General features: G+C 47.5%; 1 protein-coding gene across 1 annotated transcript in view; it reads right to left on the reverse strand.

The window, feature by feature from the left end:
• The window catches only part of clpb (ClpB family mitochondrial disaggregase), a 191,334-nt gene that overhangs the window by 113,016 nt on the left and 50,385 nt on the right, over nucleotides 1-27,933 (reverse strand). Inside the window, exon 5 of the mRNA XM_072262522.1 lies at nucleotides 16,211-16,339. Within this exon, the coding sequence (XP_072118623.1) occupies nucleotides 16,211-16,339 (129 nt within the window). The remainder of the gene's footprint in view (nucleotides 1-16,210; nucleotides 16,340-27,933) is intronic.

Here is a 27,933-nt window from a genome sequence, read left to right on the forward strand (position 1 = left end):
ACTGTATCACTGTATGGGTTGAATGAATGATAATTAAACTGATTTAATCTGATTTGACTTAATTTGATGACCAGAACTGCACACAATGCTCCAAATTTGGCCTCACCAACATTTTATAGATTTTGAACATAACATTCCCACTGTACACTTGTTTAACAGGCTCTGGGAAATCAGGCAAGCAAATGAAACACGAGAGTAGTCAATACTCTGATTTATAAAGACTAAAGATGGTGGGGAAAGCTAAAGGAAGGTTGTATTTTCTTACAAGAGGTGTAGGGTATAAAAGCAAGGAAGCAGTTTTATGGGGCTTCAGTGAGATTGCAACATCCTTTTAAGTGACTTGGTGTACGAGGCTAGGGTCCTGAGATGGAAAGTTAACTGTCTCCCTCTCCACAGCCGCTGCTTGAACTGCTGAGATTTCTCCCAGCGTGTTCTGTTTTGATTGTGATGGAATCCAGTTCTTCTCAACTTCAAGGACTAACAATGAGACTAGGCTGGGATTGGACTGGCTTGAACATTCTCGTCTCTCAAGTAAGAAGTCAAATCTGTATCTGTCAGAACAAGAAGTGGTGCATACTGGGCTGATACCACAGTTAGCATTAGAGAGTTGTGGGCATGCTATGTTGGCACCAGAAGCGTGGCGACACTTGTGGGCTGCACCAAGCACAATCCTCACTGATCTGATTTGGCGCAAATGACGTACTTCACTGTATGTTTTTATTGTTATGTGACAAATAAAGCTAATCTTTAATCGTTAGAGTGGTTATTTTATATGGGCAAGGGGATAGAGGGGAGAGGTCTAGCATGGTTTTAAAGATTAGTTTACACAACAATACTTCAAATTTGGCCTCACCAATGTCTTAGACAATTTCAACGTTATATTCCAACTCCTGTACTCAAAACATTGATTTAAAAAGGCCAATGTGCCAAAAGAACATAAGAAATAGGAGCAGGAGTCGGCCATCTGGCCCATCGAGCCCACTCCACCATTCAATAAGATCATGGCTGAACTGGCCATGGACTCATCTTCACCTACCTGTCTTTTCCCCATAACCTTTAATTCCCCTAGTATGCAAAAATCTATCCAACCTTGTCTTACTGAGGTAGCCTCCACTGCCTCAATGGGCAGAGAATTCCACAGATTCACCACTCTCTGGGAAAAGCAGTCATCTCTGTCCTAAATCTACTCCCCGAATCTTGAGGCTATGTTCCCTAGATCTAGTCTCACCTACTAGTGGAAACAACTTTCCTGCCTCCATAGTATCTATCCCTTTCATAATTTTGTATGTTTCTATAAGATCTCTTCTCATTCTTTTGAATTCCAGCAAATACAGTCATAGGTGACTCAATCTCTCCTCATGGTCTAACCCTCTCATCTCTGGAATCAACTTGGTGAACCTCCTCTGCACTGCCTCCAAAGCCAGCATATCCTTCCTCAAGTAAGGAGACCAGAACTGCACACAGTGCTCCAGGTGCAGCCTCACCAGTACCCTGTATAGTTGCAGCATAACCTCCCTGCTCTTAAATTCAATCCCTCTAGCAATGAAGGTCAACTTTCCATTTGTCTGTTCAAAAACTTTCTTTACAACCCTATCTACCTGTGACACCGCTCTCAAGGAATTATGGCCCTGTGTTCCCAGATCCCTTGGTTCTACCTGACTCCTCAGTGCCCTACTGCTCACTGTACAAGCCTTACCCTGGTTTATTCTCCTAAAGTGCAAAACCTCACATTTACCTGCATTAAATGTGGGAGGAAACTGGAGCACCTGAAGAAACCCACGCGGTCACAGGGAGAACATGCAAACTCTTTAAAGGCAATGGTGGAAATTGAATCTCAATTGTTGGTGCTAAACAGCATTAAGTTACCGTGCTGATGTGTCCTACTGCCCTATCACCCCGAATCCCTTGCAAACACATGGCACTCGATAATGCATCTCAGCGGGACTGGAAGAGGCTGAGTGAGAAAGGGAAGGTACGAAATGAGAGAGCTTTCTCCCCCATGAGCAACAACTGCTCTCTCTGCACTATACTGCCGGATCAGTGACACAAAACAGACCCTGCTCTTCACACCTGTCCTCTGGTCGTGTCCAGTTACCAATGCAATGCATCTCCCCAGACTGTTATGTCCTCAGGGCACTCCATTAAACTGTGACTCGTTCCCAGCTCCCGTGTTTCACTTGCTTGCCTGATTTCCCAGAGCCTGTTAAACAAGTGTGCAGTTAATAAATGTTCTTCAGATGCCTTTTCCCCGAGCCATCCTGCTGTGTTCTGCTCTCTGTCTCACTTGACCCGGTCGAGACCTCTTGTGTCTTCCACGTGCCCTGGGTGTCAGGTCCTCCCTCTGCTCCAGGCGAGGGAAGTGTCAACATTTGTCTGCGGTGCTTGCTGGAAGCTGCGAGCTGTCAGATACTTTGTGGCCATTTGCAGTCTCCACCAGCCCCTGCAACCCCTCTTGTAGACACTCCCCCCTCCCCCAGATTGAAGATTGTTTATTGTCATTCGTCAGTATACAAGTGCAAAGGAGAAAAAAATGATTGTGACTCTGGAACCAATGCAGCATAAAAGAAGCACAATGAACATAAAAAAACAGAATAAATATAGATACTTTAGATTACTTTACACCCAGTGGCCACTATATTATGCACTTACTGTACCTAATAAAGTGGCCACTGAGTGTATGCTTGTGGTCCTCTGTTGCTGCAGCTCATCTACTTCAAAATTCAACATTTTGTGCGTTCAGAGATGCTCTTCTGCACAACACTGCTGTAACACGTGGCTATTTGAGTTACCTTCGCCTTCTTGCCAGTTTGAACCAGTCTGCCCATTCTCCTCTGACTTCTCTCATTAACAAGGCATTTTCGTCCACAGAACTGATGTCTGGTCCGAACAACAAATGAAACTCTTGACCATGTCTGCATGCTTTCATGCACTGAGTTGCTGCCATATGATTGGCTGATTAGATATTTGAATTAGCAAGCTGGTGTACCTAACAGAATAGCCACCATACATACATACATACATACATCTGGAGTATTGTGTACAGTTCTGGTCACTAAATTATAGGAAAGATGTCAATAAAATTGAGAGAGTACAGAGGAGGTTTACTAAAATGTTGCCTGGGTTTCATCTCCTAAGTTACAGAGAAAGGTTGAACAAGTTAGGTCTTTATTCTTTGGAGCATAGAAGGTTGAGGGGGGACTTGATAGAGGTGTTTAAAATTATGAGGGGGGATTGATAAGAGTTGACGTGGTTAGACTTTTTTTATTGAGAGTGGGGAAGATTCAAACAAGAGGACATGGGTTGAGAGTTAGAGGACAAAAGTTTAGGGGTAACATGAGGGGAAACTTCTTTACTCAGAGAGTGGTAGCTGTGTGGAATGAGCTTCCAGCAGAAGTGGTTGAGGCAGGTTTGATGTTGTTATTTAAAGTTAAATTGGATAGATATATGGACAGGAAAGGAATGGAGGGTTATGGGCTGAGTGCAGGTCGGTGGGACTAGGATAGGGTAAGGGTTCGGCATGGACTAGAAGGGCCGAGATGGCCTGTTTCTGTGCTTTAATTGTTATATATGGTTATATAGTTACATAAAGTGACACTAGGCACAGGAGTGTCTGTACATCGGTGACTGACAGATAATGATAAAGTACTGGTGGTTGGGAGTATGGAGGGGTGGGTTAGTGAGTGGAAGAGCTGATCAGCCTTACTGCTTGGGGAAAGTAACGGGTTTGGGGAGATACTTCATGACATCATTGGCCTTTTTCGAGCACCTTTCTGTATATGTGTCCTCGATGGTGGGTTGACTGATGCCAGTGATGTATTGGGCAGTTTTAACAGCCGTTGCAGTTTGCACACCACACAGTGATGCAGTCTGTTCTCAAATGTGCATCTGTAGAAGGACATGAGTATAGATGTGCATAGTCCAGTTCTCCTCAGCCTCCTCAGAAAGTGGAAGGGTTAGTTTGATCTCTTGACAGTGGAGGATATGTTGAGACCATGAGCGGTTTTGCGAGATTTGTACTCCCAGGATTTCATGTCACTTTCTGGAACCCCCCACACACTCCAATTTTTCCTTCTCTCTTTTGGAAAGCTAAAGTGTAACCATTTAAAAAATAATGTGCTTTAAGAGAACAGGGAAGCATTGTTGACCTGTCAAGGAGAAAGAGGCAGAAACAGCTGGACGCAACTGTGTAGACCCACGTGTCTCTATTGAGTGGAATGGAGCGTCATTCACCAAAGGTTAAAGGGCAAAGTTTAAAGACTGCTTATAAACCCTTACAAAGGATTGTGGTTTACCAAACTGAAGTTATCAGTGTGACTTTTAAACTTAACCTCTCCTTACATGTATGTGACTACCTGCCTTTCTTTCTGCACTTCTGTGCTTGCAAGGAATGCACACGAAAACAGATGGTCATATTTACATCAGAAAGGCTAGGATGTAAACAAATTTCCCTCCTTTTTGCATTAGTGCTAAAGCTGTGCTAACAAAATTCATCTGAATCTCCACCGTCCCTATTAGTTAAAAGTAAATTAAGATGTTAATGCATTTTGGAAAAAGGAATAAAGGTGTAGACTATTTTGGAAATGGGGTGCAAATTCAGAAATCAGAGGTGCAAATAGGTTTGGGAGCCCTTGTGCAGGATTCCCTAAAGGTTAACTTGCAGGTTGAGTCGTTAATAAGGAAGGCAAATGCAATGTTAGCATTCATTTTAAGGGGATTAGAATATAAAAGTAAGGATGTAATGCAGAGGCATTGGTCAAACCACATTTGTATTGTGAGTAGTTTTGGGCTTCTTATCTAAGAAAGGTATGTGCTGGCATTGGACAGGATCCATGAGAGGTTCCCGTGAATGATCCTGGGCATGAAAAGGTTAACAGACGAGGAGAGTTTGATGGCCATGGGCCTGTACTTGTTTGAGTATAAGAGAACGAGCGGGAATCTCATTGAAACATATCGAATGTGAAAGACCTAGATAGACTAGATGTGGAGAGGATGTTTCCTATCAAGAGGGAACCTAGGACCAGAGGGCACAGCCTCAGAATACAGGGACATCCCTTTAGAACAGAAATGAGGAGGGATTTCTTTAGCCAGAGGGTGGTGAATCTGTGGAATTCATTACCACAGGCAAGGCTGTGGAGGCAAAGTCATTGAGTACATTTAAAAGAGAGGTTGACAGGTTCTTGATTAGTCAGGGTGTCAAAGGTTACAGGGAGAAGGCAGAAGGATGGGATTGAGAGGGATAGTAAATCAGCCATGATGGAATAGTGGAGCAGACTCTGGGCAGAATGACCTCATTCTGCTCCTATGTCTTATGGCCTTAAAAGTTGCACAGAAGCATACAAAGAATCTGTCACAAGCTCAGGAAAGTCTAAAACTCTTAAAAGCAGATGAGGTACTTTGCAAAGCACAGGGAACATTAGGAGATAACAGCATGCTCAACACAGCAAGCTCCCACATCATTTCTTCTTGACACTAGTGGAGGGATAAATATCACGCTGTAAGTTCACCTGAACCCCAATCTGACATTATTTGATACTGAGTCATCAAGGACAAATCAGATAAGTAATTAAATTCCTAAAGATGAAAGATTATCTTTAGTTGTCACACGTACATTGGAACATACAGTGAAATGTGTTGATTGTTTCACATTTTTTGTTACGTGCTGGGGGCCACGCTTCTGGCGCCAGCATAACTTGCCCGCAACTTTCTAACCCTAACCTGTACATCTTTGAATGTGGGAGTGTCAAAGCTCAAAAGGTAACTCAAAGATAGAGCAACCAGTGCTAGTAATGAGCAGTGATTGAACCAAGCAGTGACAGGCAGAACCAAAAGGCTTTATCATTAAGACTGCTGATATTGGTAGCCAAGGGTAAAGATTGTAAAGATTAGCTTTATTTGTCACATGCACATCAAAAAATAGACAACCAACACAGATCGAGAATTGTGGTGGGGGCAACTTGACAACAGTCGCCATGTTTCTGGTGCCAACATCATGTGCCCACAACTCACTAACAGTAACTATATGTCTTTGGAACGTGGGAGAAGAGCCTGGCTTCTGGCACCAGCATAACTTGCCCACAACTTTCCAACCCTAACCTGTACATCTTTGAATGTGGGAGTGTCAAAGCTCAAAAGATAACTCAAAGATAGAGCAACCAGTCTCTGGTTGAGAAAAGCAGGGCACCCAGAGGAACCCCACAGAGTCATGGGCAGAACAAACAAACCCCTTACAGAGCACGGTGGGAATTGCATCCCGAATGGTGATCACCAGGGCTTTAAAGTGATGTGCTATCTGTTATGCTACCACACCACCCCAGCTGAGATTACTGTCATACGCACAAACACATGCATGTAATGAAAGACTTACTTGCAGCAACAACATCACAGACACGGGGCATCAGGCAAGCAGCATTCACAAGTAGAACATAAATTATACATAGTGTACTAAGAAATAATACCAGAAGAAAATCCATTGTACTACAAAGTGATCAAAGTCATTTGAGCTTGGCCATTTTGTTCAAGAACTGGTTAAAGAGGTAGGTTTTAAGACTGTAATGAACTTTAAAGGTTTAAGGTATGCAAAGTTGAGGCAATGGTAGGTACAATCTCCGATGCTGGAAGAAAGCAGAGTTGGTGACCTGCAGGCTTCTCAGAGACAGGGAGATCTGAAAATACTCCACTCTTTCCACTGAGGTTGGGTGACACTAGAACTAGAAGTCACGGGCCAAGGATGAAAGGTGAAATGTTTAAGCGGAACATGAGGGGGAACGTCTTCACGGAGGATGGTGAGAGTGTAGAACGAACTGCCAGTGGAAGTGGTAGATGTGCTGTTCCTTGACTCTACATGATGGGAGGGTTATGGAAGGCTATGGTCTGGGTACAGGTCAATGGGACTAGCCAGATTAATAGTTCAGCATGGAGTAGATAGGCCAAAGGGCTGTTTCTGTGCTGTAGTGTTCTGTAACTTTTCTACAACAACAATGTGAATTTTACAACTGTTGGACCAGGAACTAGGGTGGGTCAGCAAGCACTGAGTGATGGGTGAGGGCACAAACAGCAGAGTTTTGGAAGAGCTCGTGTTAATGAGGGAGGGAGATAGCATTGGAAATGGGATCTTGCAGGTAACAAAGGCACAACCGAGGGGCCCAGCAGAAGAGGTATTTTCAGTTCCAAAATAAACAGAATTCTTGTTAGAGCAAGGATACAACACAAGGGAGGGTACGTAGTGGGTGCATGGAACACCCTGCCAGGGGTGCTGGTACAGGCACATACATTAAGAACGTTTAAGGAAGACAAAAACAAGATGATGGAAAAACAGAGGACTAAGTAGGAGGGAAGTGTTCGAGTAGGTTAGAAGGTCGGCACAACATTGTGGGCTGAAGGAACGGTACTGTACTGTCCTATGTTCTTAAACAGAGATGGGATGTAGATCAGCCATAACGTAACCAAATAATAGATGGGCTGGAAAAGTCCCCCCTGTTCCACCCATATGCGCAGCTACTAAACACATGAGATTCTGCAGATGCAACACACTCAAAATGGAGGAACTCAGCAGGTCAAGTAGCATCTATGGAGAGGAATAAACAGTTGACTTTTGGGCCCGAGATGCTGCCTGACCTACTAAGTTCCTCTAGCATCTTGAGACCAGGTGAGGGGGAAGCTAAGTGAGTGGAGGGAGGGGGTGCTGAAGTAAGAAGTTGGGACGGGATAGGTGGAAGCTGTACAATGGCCTCACCTGGTCTCACCTTCACCAGCTAGCTTATACTTTTCCCCCGCTTCCCCTCACCCACCCCCACCTTCTTATTTTGGCATCTTCCCCCTTCCTTTCCAATCCTAATGAAGGGTCTCGACATAATACGTCAACTGTTTATTCTCCTCCATAGATGCTGCCTGACCTGCTGAGTTCCTCCAGCATCTTGAGAAGCTACTGAAGCCATGCTGTCTTGACTCGCAAGAGTTAAATGATTTAGAAAAAAGACTCCGTTCCACTTATTGTGTTTTTCCACTATTATGACATCTATTGATTTTTGAATTACTCATCCTGCCCCACTCGCACTCCCCCGTAAACTTCCAATTCCAATAGAGCAGCCGAGAGAGAGAGAAAAAACAGCCCAAGTCAGTGAACTTTGCACCTTAGAAAGTCAGCTCCATCATTTACTGCGCCGATTTCACACCAGTGACGGATAGATTTCCCCAAAGATGATCCAATCGATCTGAGCAAGGAGCTTCTCCGTATCCGGCTCACACAGGAGTTTGGAAAGTGGAGCCACAGGGGTGGGCGGTGGTGGAGGTTATTAATCAAATATTATACGGCGAGGGCTCTAAACGTGCGGCAGTGTCACCCAGCTGCTGACCTGCAGATAAAGACTGGCCTGTGGGTGGCGACTAATTGCTCAAAGGCTTTAGGTCCTAAAGGTTGAGCCGTCACCAGGAACCCAAAGAAGGGGGTGGTTTGACAGCGGCAGACATCAAGACCTGACCAGCTGCCTGCTTGCCACAAAGAGAGGTGGGTGAGGGAGTGGAGTTCAATAGCCAGTCAGATCTTTATAAAGTAGCCTGGTGAAGGAGGGCAGAGTTCAGAGGAAGTGAGAGGGAAAAATAATGTTTTTCATTATTAAAGTGTAATATTTTATCGCTTGTTGCGATGGTCTGATCGATTGGGTTGTGAGTCAATGGGTCTATCAATTATTGAAGTGCTTAGTCAAATAGTCACGGTCATGAATTGTGGGGCAGACAATTGTGGTGGGTGTCTGGAATGTTACAGAACTGTCTCCATTTACCCCAACTGATTCAAGATTATCAAGGTTCAAGATTGTTTAATGTCCTTCCCAGTACACAAGTGTAAAGGAGAACAAAATAATTGTTACTCTGGATTCAATGCCACAAATTAGAAAAAAATAAGATAAAGAGCACATTAATAATAAAAAGGACATAGTTCGCTGGCCTCACACTCCTTAGGAAGTAGAGGTGCTGCTTTGTTTTCTAGACTAAAGAGGTGCGCACATAAGATCTCAAACATACACACGCAGGAATGGTAACCTGGACGTGACGTGCTGCTTGCGGTGGTGCTACAGGCAGATGCAGATACAATATTTAAGAGGCCTCAGACCATAAGGCACAGGAGCAGCTTTGGGCCCTTCAGCCCATTGAGGCTATGCTTCACCATTCCATCATGCTAATTGACCTGCTGAGTTCTTCCAGCAGCTGGTCAGTTGATCTGCATTGAACTGAGATTCAAGATTCAAGGTTCTGAACGTACCCAAGAGAATGAACTAATTGTTACTTCAGATCCGATGCACCAGAAAAAAAAAGCACAATAAGATAAAGAACACAAGAATAATAAAACCACAATAAATATAAATATGTAAGATAGCTTATATACATAGATTGATTGTATGTCCATAAGTGTCTGTACATAAAGTGACTGACAGGAAAAGTAGTGGTGATTGCGGGTGAGTTAGTGGGCCTTACTGCTTGGGGAAAGTAATTGTTTTTTCAATCTGTTGGTCTGGTGTGGATGCTACATAGCTTCCTCCCTGATGGGAGTGGGACAAACAGTCCGTGAGCAGGGTGGGATCCTTCATGATGTTACTGGCCCTTTTCTGGCACCTTTCTGTAGGTATGTCCTTGACGGTGGGTAGGCTGGTGCCGGTGATGTGTTGGATAGTTCTGATTACCCTTTGTAGAGCCTTCCTGTCCGCTGCAGAGCAGTTTCTGCACCATACAGTGATGCAACCTGTTAGGATGCCCTTTATGCAGCAGGTGAGGAAAGATGTGCATAGCCCAGCTCTCTTCAGCCTTCTCAGAAAGTCAAGCTTTGCTGATTGTGTACGATGTGCTGTGGAACCATGAATTAATGGAAGGATTGGTAATACAGGGACACTTGGACTACCCCTGGTAGCACTTCCCACATATCCACGACTCTGTGTAAAAAAAACTTACCTCAGACATCCCCCCTACACTTTCCTCCAATCACCTTAAAATGCCAGAGATGGTGGTAGAAGCAGATACATTAGGGACATTTAAGAGACTCTTAGATACACACGTGGATGATAGAAAATGGAGGGCTACTTGGGAGGGAAGGTTAGATTGATCTTGGAGTAGGTTAAAATGTCTGCACAACATTGTGGGCCGAAAGGTCTGTACTCTGCTGCAGTCCTGTGTTCTATGCCAGATGATTGAAAACATCATTTCTCCACTCATAGGGTGGTGAGAGTATGGAATTAGCTGCCAGTGGAAGTGGTAGATACGCGGTTTGGTTTCAACGTTCAAGAGAAATTTGGATAGGTACACAGATGGGAGGAGCACGGAGGGCTCTGGTCCCAGTGCAGGTCAATGGGACTAGGCAGATTACTATTTTGGCATGGACAAGATGGGCCGAAGGGCCTGTTTCTGTGTTGCACTCTTCTATGGCTCTATGACCACTGTACAATGAAAGATGGATCAGGCTAATGCAGGTATTGGGAAACACAAAGACCTGCACAGAATTAACTGGCGCTTAGAATAATACACAGGCTAATGACTGAAAACCTGCTTTAATTTGTTAAAGGCAAATCACGTTTGACTAGCTTGATTGAGTTCTTTGACAAATCAGCAGTTGAAGTTGCTAAGGGAAGAATGGTTGCTGTTGCCTATCTGAAATTGAACAAAGTACTGCTTAATAGATCTGTTAGAAAAACTGAGGTCTAAGGATTTAAAAAGATGGTGACTGTGTGGATGCAAAATTAGCTGAGAATGGACAGCAGCTGATATTTAGCTTGTTGAAAAGTTCAAGCTTAATGTCAACTAACTGCATATAAATACGATGAAATGAAAGAACATACCAGCTGTGAAAGGAGGAGGATTGTGCACGGGGCCAGCAGACCTATCCTGAAAAACCCAGAGCTACAGGAATGCCAGCAGAAGCCCCAAACACCTCTCCTCCAGCAGAGGAAGGATATTCGCCAGGACGACATAAGATAAGGCTATAGCTGGGGCCAATTGGAAAGACTGGCCCAGGACTGGGGAGCTGTTTTCAGTGGCCTGTGCCCCAGTAGGAGTGGTGGGCTTAAGAAGAAGAATGTAAAGCAAAATATTACCACAAATAAATTAATAAAATATAATTTTAAATGCATGTAGTGCAAAACACAGGTAAACAGTAAACAGCTCACTGTCCTAGTGACGAGACCTCAATGATGGCAGGGTGCTCATTAGTCTCACAGCCTGAAGGAAGAAGTTATTACCCAGTCTGGAGTCCTAGTTCTGATGCTCCTATACCTCCTTCCTGATGGTAGTGGGTCAAAGAGTTTGTGGGGTGGGAGGTAGGGATCCTCGACAACGATTCAGTCTCCCAGTGCTCTCAGTAAACGTCACAAATAAGGGTGAGGAAGACCCCAGTGATCCTCTCGGTGGTGATGCCTCCCAGAGGTCCACATGACAACCACTACATCAATGACTTCCACTTTGGCACAAGAAGGATAATTTCAAAGTTTGCAGATATCGCTTCTTGGCCTTTTGGCTAAGATCAAGTGTAAAGTTTACAGATGATATAAGACTTGGAAATATAACCACGAGGGAAAAAAGGACCACACACAAAATGCTGGTGGAACGCAGCAGGCCAGGCAGCATCTTTAGGAAGAGGCACAATCGACGTTTCAGGCCGAGACCCTTCATCAGGACTAACTGAAAGAAGAGATAGTAAGAGATTTGAAAGTTGGAGGGGGAGGGGGAGATCCGAAATGATAGGAGAAGACAGGAGGGGGAGGGAAGGAGCTAAGAGCTGGACAGGTGATTGGCAAAAGGGATACAGAGCTGGAGAAGGGAGAGGATCGTGGGACAGGAGGCCTAGGGAGAAAGAAAGGGGGAGGGGAGCACCAGAGGAAGATGGAGAGCAGGCAAGGAGTTACTGTGAGAAGGACAGAGAGAGAAAAAAGAGAGAGAAAATAAGGGAAAAAATAATAAATAAATAAATAGATAGATAGATAGATAAATAAACAAATAAATAAATAACGGATGGGGTACGAGGGGGAGGAGGGGCATTAATGGAAGTTAGAGAAATCAATGTTCATGCCATCAGATTGGAGGCTACCTAGACGGAATATAAGGTGTTGTTCCTCCAACCTGAGTGTGGCTTCATCTTGACAGTAGAGGAGGCCGTGGATTGACATATCACAATGGGAATGGGACGTGGAATTAAAATGTGTGGCCACTGGGAGATCCTACTTTCTCTGGTGGACAGAGCGTAGGTGTTCAGCGAAACGGTCTCCCAGTCTGCGTCGGGTCTCACCAATATACAGAAGGCCGCACTGGGAGCACCGGACGCAGTATATCACACCAGCCGACTCACAGGTGAAGTGTCGCCTCACCTGGAAGGACTGTCTGGGGTCCTGAATGGTGGTGACGGAGGAAGTATAAGGGCATGTGTAGCACTTGTCCGCTTACAAGGATAAGTGCCGGGAGGGAGATCGGTGGGAAGGGATGGGGGGGGGGGGGGAACGAATGGACAAGAGAGGCACGTAGGGAGCAATCCTCGTGGAAAGCAGAAATGGGGGGGAGAGAAAGATGTGCTTGGTGGTGGGGTCCCATTGGAGAATTCCAACATATAATTCTCCATTGGAAGTTACAGAGAATTATATGTTGGACCCGGAGGCTGGTGGGGTGGTAGGTGAGGACAAGGGGATCCCTATCCCTCGGGATCCCTATCTCTATTTGCTGTTGTGTGCTGGGGCAGCAGGCTGAGGGTAGTAGACACCAACAGAATCAAACTCATTCGTAAGGCCAGTGATGTTGTGGGGATGGAACTGGACTCTCTGATGGTGGTGTCTGAAAAGAGGATGCTGTCCAAGTTGCATGCCATCTTGGTCAATGTCTCCCACCCACTACATAATGTACTGGTTGGGTACAGGAGTACATTCAGCCAGAGACTCATTCCACCGAGATGCAACACCGAGTGTCATAGGAAGTCATTCCTGCCTGTGACCATCAAACTTTACAACTCCTCCTTTGGAGGGTCAGACACCCTGAGCTAATAGGCTGGCCCTGGACTTATTTCATAATTTACTGGCATAATTTACATATTACTATTTAACTATTTATGGTTCTATTACTATTTATTATTTATGGTGCAACTGTAATGAAAACCAATTTCCCCTGGGATCAATAAGTATGACTATGACTAGTGAGGTGAGCCTCCAACCTGATGGCATCCAACGCCTTATATTCCGTCTGGGTAGCCTCCAACCTGATGGCATGGACATTGATTTCTCTAACTTCCATTATTGCCCCTCCTCCCCTTCTTACCCCATCCCTTATTTATTTATTTATTTATTTATTTATTTATCTATCTATCTATCTATCTATTTACCCATCCTTTTTTTTCTGTCTCTCTTTTTTCTCTCTCTGTCCCTCTCACAGTAACTCCTTGCCTGCTCTCCATCTTCCTCTGGGCTCCCCTCCCCCTTTCTTTCTCCCTAGGCCTCCTGTCCCACAATCCTCTCCCTTCTCCAGCTCTGTATCCCTTTTGCCAATCAACTTTCCAGCTCTTAGATCCACCCCTCCCCTCCTGTCTTCTCCGATCATTTCAGATCTCCCCCTCCCCCTCCCACTTTCAAATCTCTTACTATCTCTTTTTTCAGTAAGTCCTGACGAAGGGTCTTGGCCCAAAACGTCGACTGTACCTCTTCCTAGAGATGCAGCCTGGCCTGCTGCGTTCCACCAGCATTTTGTGTGTGCTGCTTGAATTTCTAGCATCTGCAGATTTCCTCGTGTTTGTTGGAAAAAAGGACTGATGCCATGACCTGAAGGCACACCGGTACCTCTACTTCCTCAGGGTGCCAAAGGAATTCAGCATATCCACTCTGACCCTCAGAAATTTTTACTGATGCACCACAGAAAGCATCTTACCCAGATGTATCATAGCCTGGTACGGCATCTGCTCTGCCCGTGACCACTAGAAACTGCAGAGAGTTATGGACACAGCTCAGTACATCACTGAAACTAGTCTCCCCTCCATGGACTCTGTCTACACTTCTCTCTACCTCGGTAAAGCAGCCAGCATAAGCATGGACCTTACATACCCCGGACATTCTCTTTTAACCTTCAACCACATCACCCCTCCCCATCAGGCAGGAGATACAAAAGCCTGAAAGCACACACCACTAGACTCAGGGACAGTTCCTACCTACTGTTATCAGACTATTAAACAATCAACAAATACCCTGAGCTGAATACCTAAATGCAAAAATATATATAAATAAGATACTGTAGTTCTTGACCTCACAATCTACCACCTGATGAGCTTGCACTGTACTTTCCTCTCTCAATTTAACACTTTGTTCTGTAACATACCCGAAATGCTGGAGGAACTCAACAGGTCAGGCAGCATCTATGGATAGGAATAAGCAGTCGACATTGCAGGCTGATTTATTCTGAATTCGGTTCTTGTTTTTAATGCACTTATGTGATAAGAGATCTGCATGAACAGCATGCAAAACAATGCTTTTCACTGTACCTCGGTACGTGTGACAATCGTAAACCAATTTACAGACCTCTATCATTGGTGTAATGCACAGAAAACATTTAAAGTGGTATATCTAAAGTGATAATGTTTTCTGGGAAGAATGAGAAGGAATGATTAGGTACAAGTGCATATGTTAACACTGGAAGTGTGCCGACACTTGCGTACTGCCCCCAGCACATCCTTGGTCTGTGCTGGTTGTTGATGCAAATAATGCATTTCACTATATGCTTCAATGTTACCATGTGCATGTTATAGAAAAGTACCGCACAGAAACAGCTGGCAGCTCGTTCCACACTCTCACCACCCTCTGAGTGAAGAAGTTTCCCCCAACGTTCTCCTTAAACTTTTCACTTTTCACCTTTCACCTTTAACCTATGACCTCTAGTTTCTAGCTTCACCTAACCTTTGTGGAAAAATCTGCCTGCATTCACCCTATCTATACCCCTTATAATTCTGTAAATCTCTATCAAATCTCCCTTCAATCTTCTACATTCCAAAGGATAGAATCGTACCTTATTCAATATTTCCATCTAACTCAGGTCTTCCAGACCCGGCAACATCCTTGTAAATTTCCTTTGCACTCTTTAAACCTTGTTTATATCTTTCCTATAGGTAGGTAACCAAAACTGCACACTCTAATCCAAACTAGGCCTCACCAAAGCCTTTTACAACTTCAACATAACATCCCATCTCTTACACTCAATACTTTGATTTATGAAGGCCAATGTGCTGAAAGCTTCTTTATGACCCTATCTACCTGTGAAGCCATTTTCAATTATTATGCACCTGTATTCCCAGATCCCTTTGTTCTACTGCACTCCTCAGTGCCCCACCATTCACAGACCTACCCTGGTTGGCCCTACCGAAGTTCACCATCTCGCACTTGCCTACATTAAATTCCACCTGCCACTTTTGAGCCCATTTTTCCAGCTGGTCCAGATCCCTCTGCAAGACATGACAGCCTTCCTACCCATCCACTACACACCCATGTGTCAAATAAAGCTAAAGCTAGTAAGACCATAAGACATAGGAGCAGAATTAGGTCATTTGGCCCATCGAGTCTGCTCCACCATTTCATCATGGCTGATTCATTATCCCTCTCAACTCAATTCTTCTGACTTCTCCCTATAACCTTTCACGCCCTGACTTCTCAAGAATCTCTATCAATCTTCATCATAAATATACCCAATGACTTGGCCTCCACAGCCGTCTGAGGACATGAATTCCACAGTTTCACCACTGTCTGGCTAAAGACGCCCCTTTATTCTGAGGCTGTCTCTTCTGGTCTTAGACTCCCCCACCACAGGAAACATTTTCTCTGCAACCCCTCCATCGAGGCCTTTCAATATTTGATAGGTTTCAATGAGGTCATTCTTCTGACTTTCAGTGAATATTGGCCCAGAGCCATTAAACACCACGGATCAAACAGCCTTTCAATTCTGGAACACACATCAAAGTTGCTGGTGAACGCAGCAGGCCAGGCAGCAACTCTAGGAAGAGGTACAGTCGACGTTTCGGGCTGAGACCCTTCGGAATCATTTTCATGAATGGGGTGAACAGCAGCGGGAATTGACCCGATCGCTGGCGCTATAAAGTATTGTGCCAACTGCTACACTACTGTGGCCCCTACGTTTTAGAGAAGCATTTGGATGCCATATGATGATAAACTTGAGTTTGACTGGACATGAGATTTATGATTTGAGGATCAGCTCTTACCGGCCTCAAGCAGCAGCTGGGTGCTTTGGTAGTCGTCAGCCAGCACAGCGTAGTGCAGGGCTGTACAGCCACGGAAACTGGCCCGTGTGTTCAACCGGTTGCTGAACTCATCTTCCCTGCTCACCAGTACTGCAAAAGAAAGCACAGCAGGATTTAATAATTCCACACGTCAGGGCACCTTCACTGTATAGCACGGAGCACATGTCAGTCCACTCTGGGTCAGCAGGACTTTCTGTGGGAATTGCAGTACTGAGGGAGGGAGGGTCACAGTGTGGGAGGGGTGGTATTGAGGGAGAGTCACACTGTTGGAGGGGTGGTACTGAGGGAGGGTCACACTGTGGGAGGGATGGTACTGAGGGAGGGTCACACTGTGGGGGGGTGATACTGAGGGAGGGTCACAATGTGGGACGGGTGGTACTGAGGGAGGGTCACACTGTGGGGGGGGGTGGTACTGAGTGAGGGTCACACAGCGGGAGGGGTGATACTGAGGGAGGGTCACACTGTGGGAGGGTGGTACTGAGTGAGGGTCACACTGCGGGACGGGTGGTACTGAGTGAGGGTCACACTGTGGGAGGGGTGGTACTGGGGAGGGTCACACTGTGGGAGGGAGGTACTGAAGGAGGGCACACTGTGGGAGGGGTGGTACTGAGGGAGGGTCACACTGTGGGGGGGTGATACTGAGGGAGGGTCACAATGTGGGACGGGTGGTACTGAGGGAGGGTCACACTGTGGGGGGGGTGGTACTGAATGAGGGTCACACAGCGGGAGGGGTGATACTGAGGGAGGGTCACACTGTGGGAGGGTGGTACTGAGTGAGGGTCACACTGTGGGGGGGGTGGTACTGAATGAGGGTCACACTGTGGGAGGGGTGATACTGAGGGAGGGTCACACTGCGGGAGGGGTGGTACTGACTGAGGGTCACACTGTGGGAGGGGTGGTACTGAGGGAGGGTCACACTGTGGGAGGGAGGTACTGAAGGAGGGTCACACTGTGGGAGGGGTGGTACTGAGGGAGGGTCACACTGTGGGAGGGAGGTACTGAGGGAGGGTCACACTGCGGGAGGGGTGGTACTGAGGGAGAGTCACACTGTGGGAGGGGTGGTATTGAGGGAGAGTCACACTGTTGGAGGGGTGGTACTGAGGGAGGGTCACACTGTGGGAGGGATGGTACTGAGGGAGGGTCACACTGTGGGGGGGTGATACTGAGGGAGGGTCACAATGTAGGAGGGGTAGTACTGAGGGAGGGTCACAATGTGGGACGGGTGGTACTGAGGGAGGGTCACACTGTGGGGGGGGTGGTACTGAGTGAGGGTCACACAGCGGGAGGGGTGATACTGAGGGAGGGTCACACTGTGGGAGGGGTGGTACTGAGGGAGAGTCACACTGTGGAAAGGGTGGTACTGAGGGAGGGTCACACTGTGGGAGGGTGGTACTGAGTGAGGGTCACACTGCGGGAAGGGTGGTACTGAGTGAGGGTCACACTGTGGGAGGGGTGGTACTGGGGAGGGTCACACTGTGGGAGGGAGGTACTGAAGGAGGGCACACTGTGGGAGGGGTGGTACTGAGGGAGGGTCACACTGTGGGAGGGAGGTACTGAAGGAGGGCACACTGTGGGAGGGGTGGTACTGAGGGAGGGTCACACTGTGGGAGGGAGGTACTGAAGGAGGGTCACACTGTGGGAGGGGTGGTACTGAGGGAGGGTCACACTGTGGGAGGGAGGTACTGAGGGAGGGTCACACTGCGGGAGGGGTGGTACTGAGGGAGAGTCACACTGTGGGAGGGGTGGTATTGAGGGAGAGTCACACTGTTGGAGGGGTGGTACTGAGGGAGGGTCACACTGTGGGAGGGGTGGTACTGAAGGAGGGTCACACTGTGGGAGGGTCACACTGTGGGAGGGGTGGTACTGAGGGAGGGTCACACTGTGGGAGGGGTGGTACTGAGGGAGGGTCTACCTGCCGTCTCACATAGATGCAACAAATTCCATAACAATATGTCAAAAAGCTGTCAGGGGAGTTTGCCCAGGGCACTGACTGAAACAGATGACGTGGTTTGTGAAGTTGCTTGGGAGCCACATTTATTTACTTATTGCAAAACAGTGCAGAATGGGCCTTTCCAGCCCTTCAAGCTGTGGTGCCCAGCAATCCTGATATAATAATCATTATAATAATAATAACTTACTGATCCCAAGTGGGAAATTCCATTATAGCAGCAACATTCAAAAACACACTTAGCAATAATAATAAATGTAATAATAACTAATAATAAAGTACAGAATAATAATATACCCAATAATAATCTACCAATGTGCAATAATAATGCACAAAATAATAAAGCAGAGACTATTGTGTTATGATGTGTGTTCTCCTGTTGCACAGAGATGAACTGTTGTATATGCTTATTGCATCTGGTAGAAAAGATTTTCCGTAACGACCCTTGTGACAGCAGAGCTGAATGAGTCTGTTTAAAAGGGTGCTCCCCTGCTTATTCAGTCGGTCATGGAGAGGATGTGCCTGATTGTCCATAACCTACTTACAGGTCAATTTGCAATGACCAATTAACCTACCAGCCGGTACATCTTTAGACTGTGAAAGGGAACCACAGCATTCCATGGAGCGGATGTACCGACTCCTTACAGATGATGTGCGATTTAAACTCTGACATCCTGATGACGTTATGCTACGCTACCATGGTGTCCAATATATTTCACTAGGAGTTTGAGGAGATTTGGTATGTCACCAAAGACTCTACCAATGTACTGTGGAGGGCATTCTTACTGATTGCATCACTGGCTGGCACGGAGGGGCGATAGCACAGGATCGGGAAAAGCTGCCGAGGGTTGTAAACTCAGTCAGATCTATCACGGGCACCAGATGCCCCAGCATCGAGGCAATGTCTCAGAAAGGCAGCATCCTTTATTAAGGACCCCATCATCCAGGACATGATGTCTTCTCATTGCTATCATTAAGGAGGAGATACAGGAGCTTGAAGACATACACTCACTGTTTTAGGAACAGTTTCTCTGCCAACAGATTTCTGAATGGACAATGAACACATGTACAATACCTCATTTTTTTTTGTCTTCTTTTTGCACTACTTATTTATTTTAAATTTGTATATTATTGCAATTAATAGTTTATTATTATGTATTGCAATGTACTGCTGCCACAAAACAACAAATTTCGTGACATATGGCAGTGATATTAACCCTGATTCTGATTCTAGTCTTTCAGCCCTAGAGTACCCACTTCAGATCGCCCCAAAGGCCTAATATCCAAAAATTGATGGGCATCCCTTCAAAAACTGAAGGGATGCTCCCATGATGTCACTGACTTTACCCAAGGAGTCAAGCCCACCTCTCCTCTCCATGTAGAGTGGTCATTAATTTTCAGGTACACAAGAAATTGTCCAGATGCTGGAAATCTTGAGCAACACACACAAAATGCTACAGGGACACCAGTGGTAGGAGAGGTGCAGATAGGTTTGGGTGGCGGGGTGGAGTTACATCTCTACCAAAGGAAGTATAAGCCACATCTTCCTTTCACTAGCTTCTAGCTCACCCTTGGACAAGGTGTAGCATCTTCCTTTCACTAGTCCCCCCTATGAGGGTCACGTGAAGCCATGAGAGCAGGTGGTGGATGGTTGTATGAGCAGTCGGTGCATATCACAAGCCCCGGTTACGCGACCACTGACGCCAGACAGACAATCTCTGAAGAGTATTGATAACGGCTGGGCTCACCATTATCAGAAGAAGGCAATGGCAAACTACTTATGTAGAAAAATTTGCCAAGAGTTTGCTCACAATCACCTACACTATACAACACGGCACATAATGATGATGATAGACAGGTGACTGAAAGCAGACTTTTACCCTATCATGAAGGATCCCACCACCCTGCTCGTGGACGGTTTGTCCCACTCCCATCAGGGAGGAGGCTACGTGGCATCCAGACCAGGACCACCAGACTCAAAAACAGTTACTTTCCCCAAGCAGTAATGCTGATCAACACCTCTACCCACTAACCCACCCCTCCACACCCCCAACCACCACTACTTTATCATTTCCTGTCAGAGTCACCTTATGTACAGACACTCCTGTGCCTAGCATCACTTTACAATCTACGTAGAGAAGCTATCTTATGTATTTATATTTATTGTGTTTTATTATTATTGTGTTCTTTACCTTATTGTGATTTTTTTTGTGTTGCATTGGATCTGGAGTAACAATTATTTCATTTTTCTTTATGCTTGTGTACTGAAAATGACATGAAACAACCATGAATCTTTAACTCAGCGGGTCAGGCAGCATCTATGACAGGGAATAAACAGTCGACGTTTTGGGCTGAGATCCTTCGTCAGGACTGGAAAGGAAGGGAGAAGAAGCAAGAATCTACTTTGAATGTATTTTTCTTAGCGTTTGGAAAACAAGTGATACCTGAAGTAAACACATGGGCAAAGATGGCAGCTGTGTGTGAGTGTAAGTGCATATGTTTGCGTGATTTGGGTGGAGACCCCTTTTATTTCCGACATGGAAAGTGTAACGAACAGCAGTTGCCACGGAAGATGAATTTCAGACACTAGCAGTCTCCACTATAAAAAGATTAAAACGTTATTATTGTTGTCCCCCATGGTTCAACGTGACAGAACAGTCATCATTTGTAAAAAATGTCTGTGCATGAGATAACTACAGCAAACTCAATAAAGTGTCAGCTGACGACTGCTCTGCCATCCATCAACAGCTCTGGCTGCAACATCTCACCTCTTAGTTTCTGATCACACTGGAACAGAGGCTGGCAATATCTCGGCAACATTTGTACATTAAAAACAACAAAGGGGGAGAGAGAGAGGGAGAGGGGGAGAGGGGTGAGGGAGAGGGGGAGAGGGAGAGGGGGAGAAGGAGAGGGCAGAGGGAGGGGAGGGGAAGAGAGGGGAAGGGAGGAGAGGGGAAGGGAGGAGAGGGGAGGAAAGGGAAGGAGGAAGGGGAAGAAGGGGGGAGAGAGAGGGGAGGGAGGGGGAGGGAGAGGAGAGGGAGGAGAGAGGGAGCAGAGAAGAGAGGGAGAGAGGTGGAGAGGAGGAGAGCGGGAGAGGTGGAGAGGGGGAGAGCGGGAGAGGGGGAAAGAGGGAGGGAGATGGGGAGAGCGGGACAGGGAGATGGGGAGAGGGAGATGGGGAGGGGGGAGGGAGATGGGGAGGGGGGAGGGAGATGGGGAGGGGGGTGGGAGATGGGGAGGGACAGGGGGAGGGAGGAGAGGGAGAGGGAAGGGGAGGGGGAGGGGGAGGTGGAGGGGGATTGGGGTGGCAGAGAGAGGGAAAGAGAGAAAGACAGGGAGACCGAGAAGAGGGGAGAGGGGACAGGGAGGGGAAAAGATGGAGATTGGGGAAGGGGGGAGAAAGGAAGAGTGGGAAAGAGAGAGGGGGAGAGTATGAGAGGAGCAGAGGGAGAGGGGAGTGGGAGAGGGGGGAGGGCGAGGGGGAGGGAAAGATGGAGATTGGGGAAGGGGGAGAGGGTGAGGGGGGTGAGAGGGAGTGGAGAGAAGTGAGGGATGAGGGGTGACAGAGAGCGAGGGAAAGAGAAAGAGAAAGGGAGACCAAGAGGAGGAGAGAGGGGAGGGGAGGAAGGGAGAGGGAGGAAGGGGGAGAGAGGGAGATTGGAGAAGAGGGGGAGAGAGATGAAGAGTGGGAGAGGGGAAGAGGGGGACAAGGAGAGGGTGTGGGTCAGAGAGAGACAGGGAAAGAGGGAAGAGGGAGAGGGAAAGAGGGAGCGGAGATGGACAGACAGAGAAACGAGGGGACACAGAGAGAGAGAGGGGGATTGTGCGTGTGTGTGTGTGTGTGTGTGTGTGTGTGTGTGTGTGTGAGAGAGACAGAGAGACACAGAGACAGACAGAGAGCAGGACAGAGAAAGAGAACAGAGAGAGGGGACAGAGTGAGATAGTGAGAAAGAGAGGGCGAGAGAGAGAGAGGGAGAGAGATGAAGTAAGGGCGGGAGAGAGAGGGAAAGGGAGAGGGTAAGGGGATGAAGGGGAGGGGTAGGGGGGATGAGAAGGGGAGGGGAGAGGTGGAAGGTGAGTGGGAGAGGGGAAAGGAATGGGGAGGGGGTGAGGAAGTGGGAGGGGTAGAAAGGGGAAAGCAGCAGAGGGGGGAGAGGAGAGACAGAGAGAGAGGGAAAGGGAGAAAGAGAGAGGGAGACCGAGAGAGGAGGAGGAGAGAGGGGAGGGGAGGAATGGGGAAAGGGAGGAAGGGGATAGAGGGAGATTGGGGAAGGGGGAGAGAGAGGAAGAGTGGGAGAGGGGAATGGGGAGACAAGGAGAGGGTGTGGGTCAGAGGGAGACAGGGAAAGAGGGGAAAGAGGGAAAAGAGAGAGGGAAAGAGGGAGGGGAGATGGACAGAGAGAGAGGGGGAGACAGAGAAACCGGGGGACACAGACAGAGAGAGAGGGGGGGTGGAGGACAGAGAGCGAGAGGGGGATTGTGTGTGTGTGTGTGTGTGTGTGTGTGTGTGTGGTTCACACAACATTGTGGGCTTAAAGTCTGTTCCTGTGCTATACTGGTCTATGTTCTATGACAACTGGATCCTTGCATTTGAGCTCTGTGGGATTCGGAATTGTTTGTTGGATCTGGGCCAGTACTTGCTGGAGTTTAGATGTATGGGGGGGGGGGAGGGGGTTACCTCACTGAAACCTATCGAATACTGGAAGGCCTAGATAGGGTGGATGGGGAGAGGAAATTTCCTATAGTAGGGAAGCCCAGGACCAGAGGCCACAGGACAGCCTCAGAATCCAGAGACATCCATTTAGAAGAGAGATGAGGAGGAATTTCTTTAGACAGAGGGTGGTGAATCTGTGGAATTCATTGCCACAGATGGCTGTGGAGGCCGCGTCACTGGGTGTATTTAAAACAGGGGTTGACAGATTCTTAAAGGCATCAAAGGTGGGAAGGAAGGAGACTGGGTCTGAGAGGGAAAATAAATCAGCCATGATTGAATGTGGAACAGACTTGATGGGCCAAATGACCTAATTTCTTTTCCAATGTCTTGTGGTCTCTTAGAGAGTGGGAGGGGAGGGTAGACAGATAGATAGGTAGAACTATAATGATCCCAAAGGAAATTGCAGTGTCACAGTAGCATTACAAATGCACAGATATAATTAGAAGAGAAGTAGAAAGAATAAAAAAAAAGTTAACACAAACAGTCTAACAGGAGGGGGCCATCACCTCCCTGGCTACAGGTTGACTCATTATAGAGTTTAATGGCTGAGGGTAAGAATGACTTCATATAATGCTCTTTGGAGCAGCACAGTTTTCTTAGTCTATTGATAAAAGTGCTCCTCTGTTCAGCCAAGGTGGCATGCAGAGAGTGAGAAACATTGTCCAGAGTTGCCAGGATTTTCTGTAGCGTACTCTGTTCTACCTCAGCCTTCAGTGAGTCCAGTTTGACTCCTATAACAGAGCCAGCCTCTCTAATCAGTTTATTGAGCCTGTTGACATCACTCTCGATGCCATTGCTCCAACATACCACCGCCTAGAAGATTGTACTGGCAACAACAGATTGGTAGGACATGTGAAGGAGAGGCCTGCATACTCCAAAGGACCTCAGTCTCCTCAGGAGGTAGAGACAACTCTGGCCCTTCTTGTACACAGCCTCTGTGTTGGTGCTCCACTCAAGTCTGTCATCCAGGTGCACCTCCAGGTACTTGTAGGTCCTCACCTTATCCACATCCTCACCATCAATAGTAACAGGGAGCAATGTAGGCTTAGTCTTCCTAAAGTCCATCACCATCTCCTTTGTCTTACTGATGTTGAGCTGCACACCACTCAGCTTGCACCATTTAATGAAGTCCTCCACCAGGGCGCCATATTCATTCTCCCATCCTCCCTTTATACACCCAACTATTGCTGAGTCATCAGAGAATTTCTGCAGATGACATGACTCAGTGTTGTATCTAAAGTCCGAGGTATACAGAATAAACAGGAAGGGAGCCTATATAGCCCCCTGTGGGGTCTCACTGCTGCTTATAGCCATGTCTAACACACAGCTCTGAAGCTGCACAAACTGTGTTCTGCCAATCAGGATAAAATGGAGGTGCCAATCTGAACTGAAGGAAGCTTTTCCCCCAGCAATGAGGGCTGTATGGTATTGAAGACACTTGAGAAATCAAAAAACATGATCCTCACAGCGCTGCCCTGTTTATCCAAATGGGAGTAGGTTCTGTTCAGCAGGTAGATGGCAACATCATCAACCCCAGTGTGCTCCTGGTTAGTAAAATGCAGGGGATCAAGGTCTGATCTGACCAGGGGATGGAGGTGAGCTTCTGTTGGGTCTTCATGATGTGTGAGGTCAGGGCCACTGGCCTGTAGTCATTCAGGATTGTCAGTTGGCCCTTCTTGGGTGCTGGGACCACAAATGATGTTTTGCACACAGTCGGGACCCTTTCCAGGCTGAGACTCCGATTGAAAATGCACTGGAGAACTCCACACAGCTGCCCAGCACACTCCTTCAGGACCTTGGGGTTCACACCATCCGGTCCCAGTGCTTTGCCATGCTGAGTTTCCCCAGAGCCCGTCTCACCTGCTCAGTAGTGAAGGTGAGTCCACGATGACTGGGGAGCTGACGGAAGGTGAGGGCTGGGGGAGGTGAAGATTGGGACGATAGCAGTTGGTATGTGGAGGTGTGGATGGTAGGTGCAGGGCAAGGAAGGGATGTAGTCTGTGTTGTTCATCCACATGTTGGGTTGGAGGTGGGAAGTGGGAGGAGGGAGGAGGGGATGCTGAGGGAGCATTGGGTGCCTCTGCACCTGGACTGGTGTGCTGAGGGGGTTGTGAACAGGAGGGCAATTGTCAAACAGAACTGGATTCTGAGGATTTGTTTTCAAGCTTTTCGATTTGGACCCTCTGAGGACCCCAGGTACTCACATTCAATTGACTGTTTCTCCCGCTGCTTCTCTCACCAAGTTCTAGGTGTCACGCTTTCCCCTACGAGGAGGTACCTGGTATCCCTATCCCAGCCACTTCCATAACTCCGGGATTCTCTCTCCGCTGCCTGTAATGGATCTGTCTGCTACTCTATCCTCCGCCAGGTCCACGCTCTTAATCGCCGGTTCTTTGATTTTCTCACAGCTTGCAAGGATCAGAAGATCGCTCGTCTACAGACCACAGAACCTGCCACCTCTAATGCCCAGACGTCTCCAGACCACAATCCCTGCTACCGACCTCAATGGCTCTAACAATCCAGAGCAGATTCAAAACCTGGACTCCACCACTATCAATGCGGTTCCAAAGACCTCGGACACCTTCAAAGCACCAATTATGCAACCTCCAGGCCAGGTCTTCACGTGCTGCCGCTGGAACCCATCTCCCCTTTCCCCACCGCCACTCCACAATCCTGTCTCTCTCAGGTCCCACCGCCAGCTCTTGGGCCCTCAGAGACTCCATCTTCTTCTGACCACGCCATCCCTGAATACCCCAAACCTCCCTTCTCCTCAGACACTAGCAACCCCTTCCCCCCTCCGATCCCACCTCTCATTCTTACTGAGTTTTCACCATTCCCTCCGACCTTCCCCTCTCTTGAGGCAGAATGTTCTGTCCTCAGTAAGGGTCTCACTCTTGTCCCCCTGCACCAACACCTCAGTGAGCTCCACACCTGCCATGACACTGAGCTCTTCTTCTGCCACCTCCATCTCAGAGCCTACTTCTTTGGCAAGGGCTCTCCAATTCACACTGATGACCCCTTCTGCTGCCCCCAACCATCCTCCTCTCCCTGGACCCCCCCGCCCTGGTCTTCTGCCTACTCTGGACCTTTTCATTGCCAACTGCCAATGGGACATCAACCATCCTGACTTCAACACTCCTCTCTCTACTTTGCTCTCTACTCCCTCTGACCTAATCCTAACCTCACCATCAAGCTCGCAGATGGGGATGGTGCTGTAGTAGTCTGGCAGACTTACCTCTACGTTGCTGAGGCCCAACGACAATTCTCAGACACCTCCTCTTACATACCTCTCAAACAAGGTCCCACTAAGGAGCACCAGGCCATTGTCTCCCACACCATCACTGACCTTATTAGCTCTGGGGATCAACCAACCTCATAGTTCCCGCACCCCACATTTCTACTTCCTACCCAAGATCCACAAACCCGCTTATCCAGGTAGACCCATTGTTTCAGCTTGTTCCTGCCCCACTGAACTCATATCGGCATACCCTGACTCAGTTTTATCCCCCTGGTTTAGTCCCTTCCCACCTACATCCATGACACTTCACACACTCTGGATCTTCTCAATGATTTCAGGTTCCCTGGCCCCCATCATCTTATTTTTACTCTGGATGTCCAGTCCCTATACACCTCCATCCCCACCAAGAAGGCCTCAAAGCTCTCCATTTCTTTCTGGATACCAGACCCAACCAGGTCCCCTCCAGCACCGCTCTCCTTCGCCTAACGGAACTTGTCCTCACTCTAAATAATTTCTCCTATGGCTCCTCCCACTTCCTTCAAACAGAAGGTGTAGCCATGGGCACTCACATGGGTCCCAGCTACGTTTCCCTGTTTGTCGGCTATGTGGAACAGTCTATGTTCCAAGCCTGCACTGGTGTCCATCCCCCACCTTTCCTATGTTACTTCGATGACTGCATTGGTGCTGCTTCCTGCACCCGTGCTGAACTCGTCAACTTCACCAACTTTGCCTCCAATTTCCACCCTGCCCTCAAATTTACTGGTCCATTTCTGATACGTTCCTCCCGTTCCTCAATCTCACTGTCTCTATCTCTGAAGACAGCTTTATCTATTGATGTCTATTATAAACCCACAGATTCTCGCAGCTACCTCGCCCCACCCTGTTACTTAGAACCCTTCTCTCAATACCTCCATCTCCACCGCATCAGCTCTCAGGATGAGGCTTTTCATTCAAGATTGAAGGAGATGTCCTCCTTTTTCAAAGAAAGGGGCTTTCCTTCCTCCAGAATTTATGCTGCCCTCAACCACATTTTGTCCCCCTTGGTGGCGCAATAATATCAGCGCCGGACTCCGGAGTGAAGGTTCCTGAGTTCGAATCCAAGTCGGGTTGAGTGTCCAGCTAGCAACTCAGCCTCATAAAGACAAGAATAGCTCGCTACGGAAACACTGTCAAAAGATGGTGCCCCGATAACTCCACTGCCGAGTTAAGGGCTATTCTTCTCTTCTTCTTTAACCACATCTCTTCCATTTCATGCACATGTGCTCTTACCACATCCTCCCACCACCCTACTAGAGATAGGGTCCGTACCTACCACCCCACCAGTCTCCACGATCAGCACATAATTCTCTGGAACTTCCGCCATCTCCAACAGGATCCCACCACTAGTAACATCTTTCCCTTCGGCCCCACCATTTTCTGCTTTCCTCAGGGATTGCTCCCTATGCAACTCTCTTGTCCATTCGTCCCTCCCCACTGATCTCCCCTCCTGGCACTTATTCTTGCAAGCGGAACAAGTGCTACACCTGCCCCTACACTTCCTCCCTCACTACCATTCAAGGCCCAAAACAGTCCTTCCAGGTGAGGCGACACTTCACCTGTAGATCTATTGGGGTCGTATACTGTGTCCGGTGGTCCCGGCGTGGCCTCCTGTATATTGGTGAGACCCGACATAGATTGGCAGACCGCTTCACCGAGCACCCATGCTCTATCCACTAGAAAAAGTGGGATATCTCAATGGCCACCCATTTTAATTCCATTTCCCATTCCCATTCCGATATGTCCAT

The sequence above is a fragment of the Mobula birostris genome, chromosome 7, assembly GCF_030028105.1.
Source record: "Mobula birostris isolate sMobBir1 chromosome 7, sMobBir1.hap1, whole genome shotgun sequence".
Lineage (NCBI taxonomy): Eukaryota > Metazoa > Chordata > Chondrichthyes > Myliobatiformes > Myliobatidae > Mobula > Mobula birostris.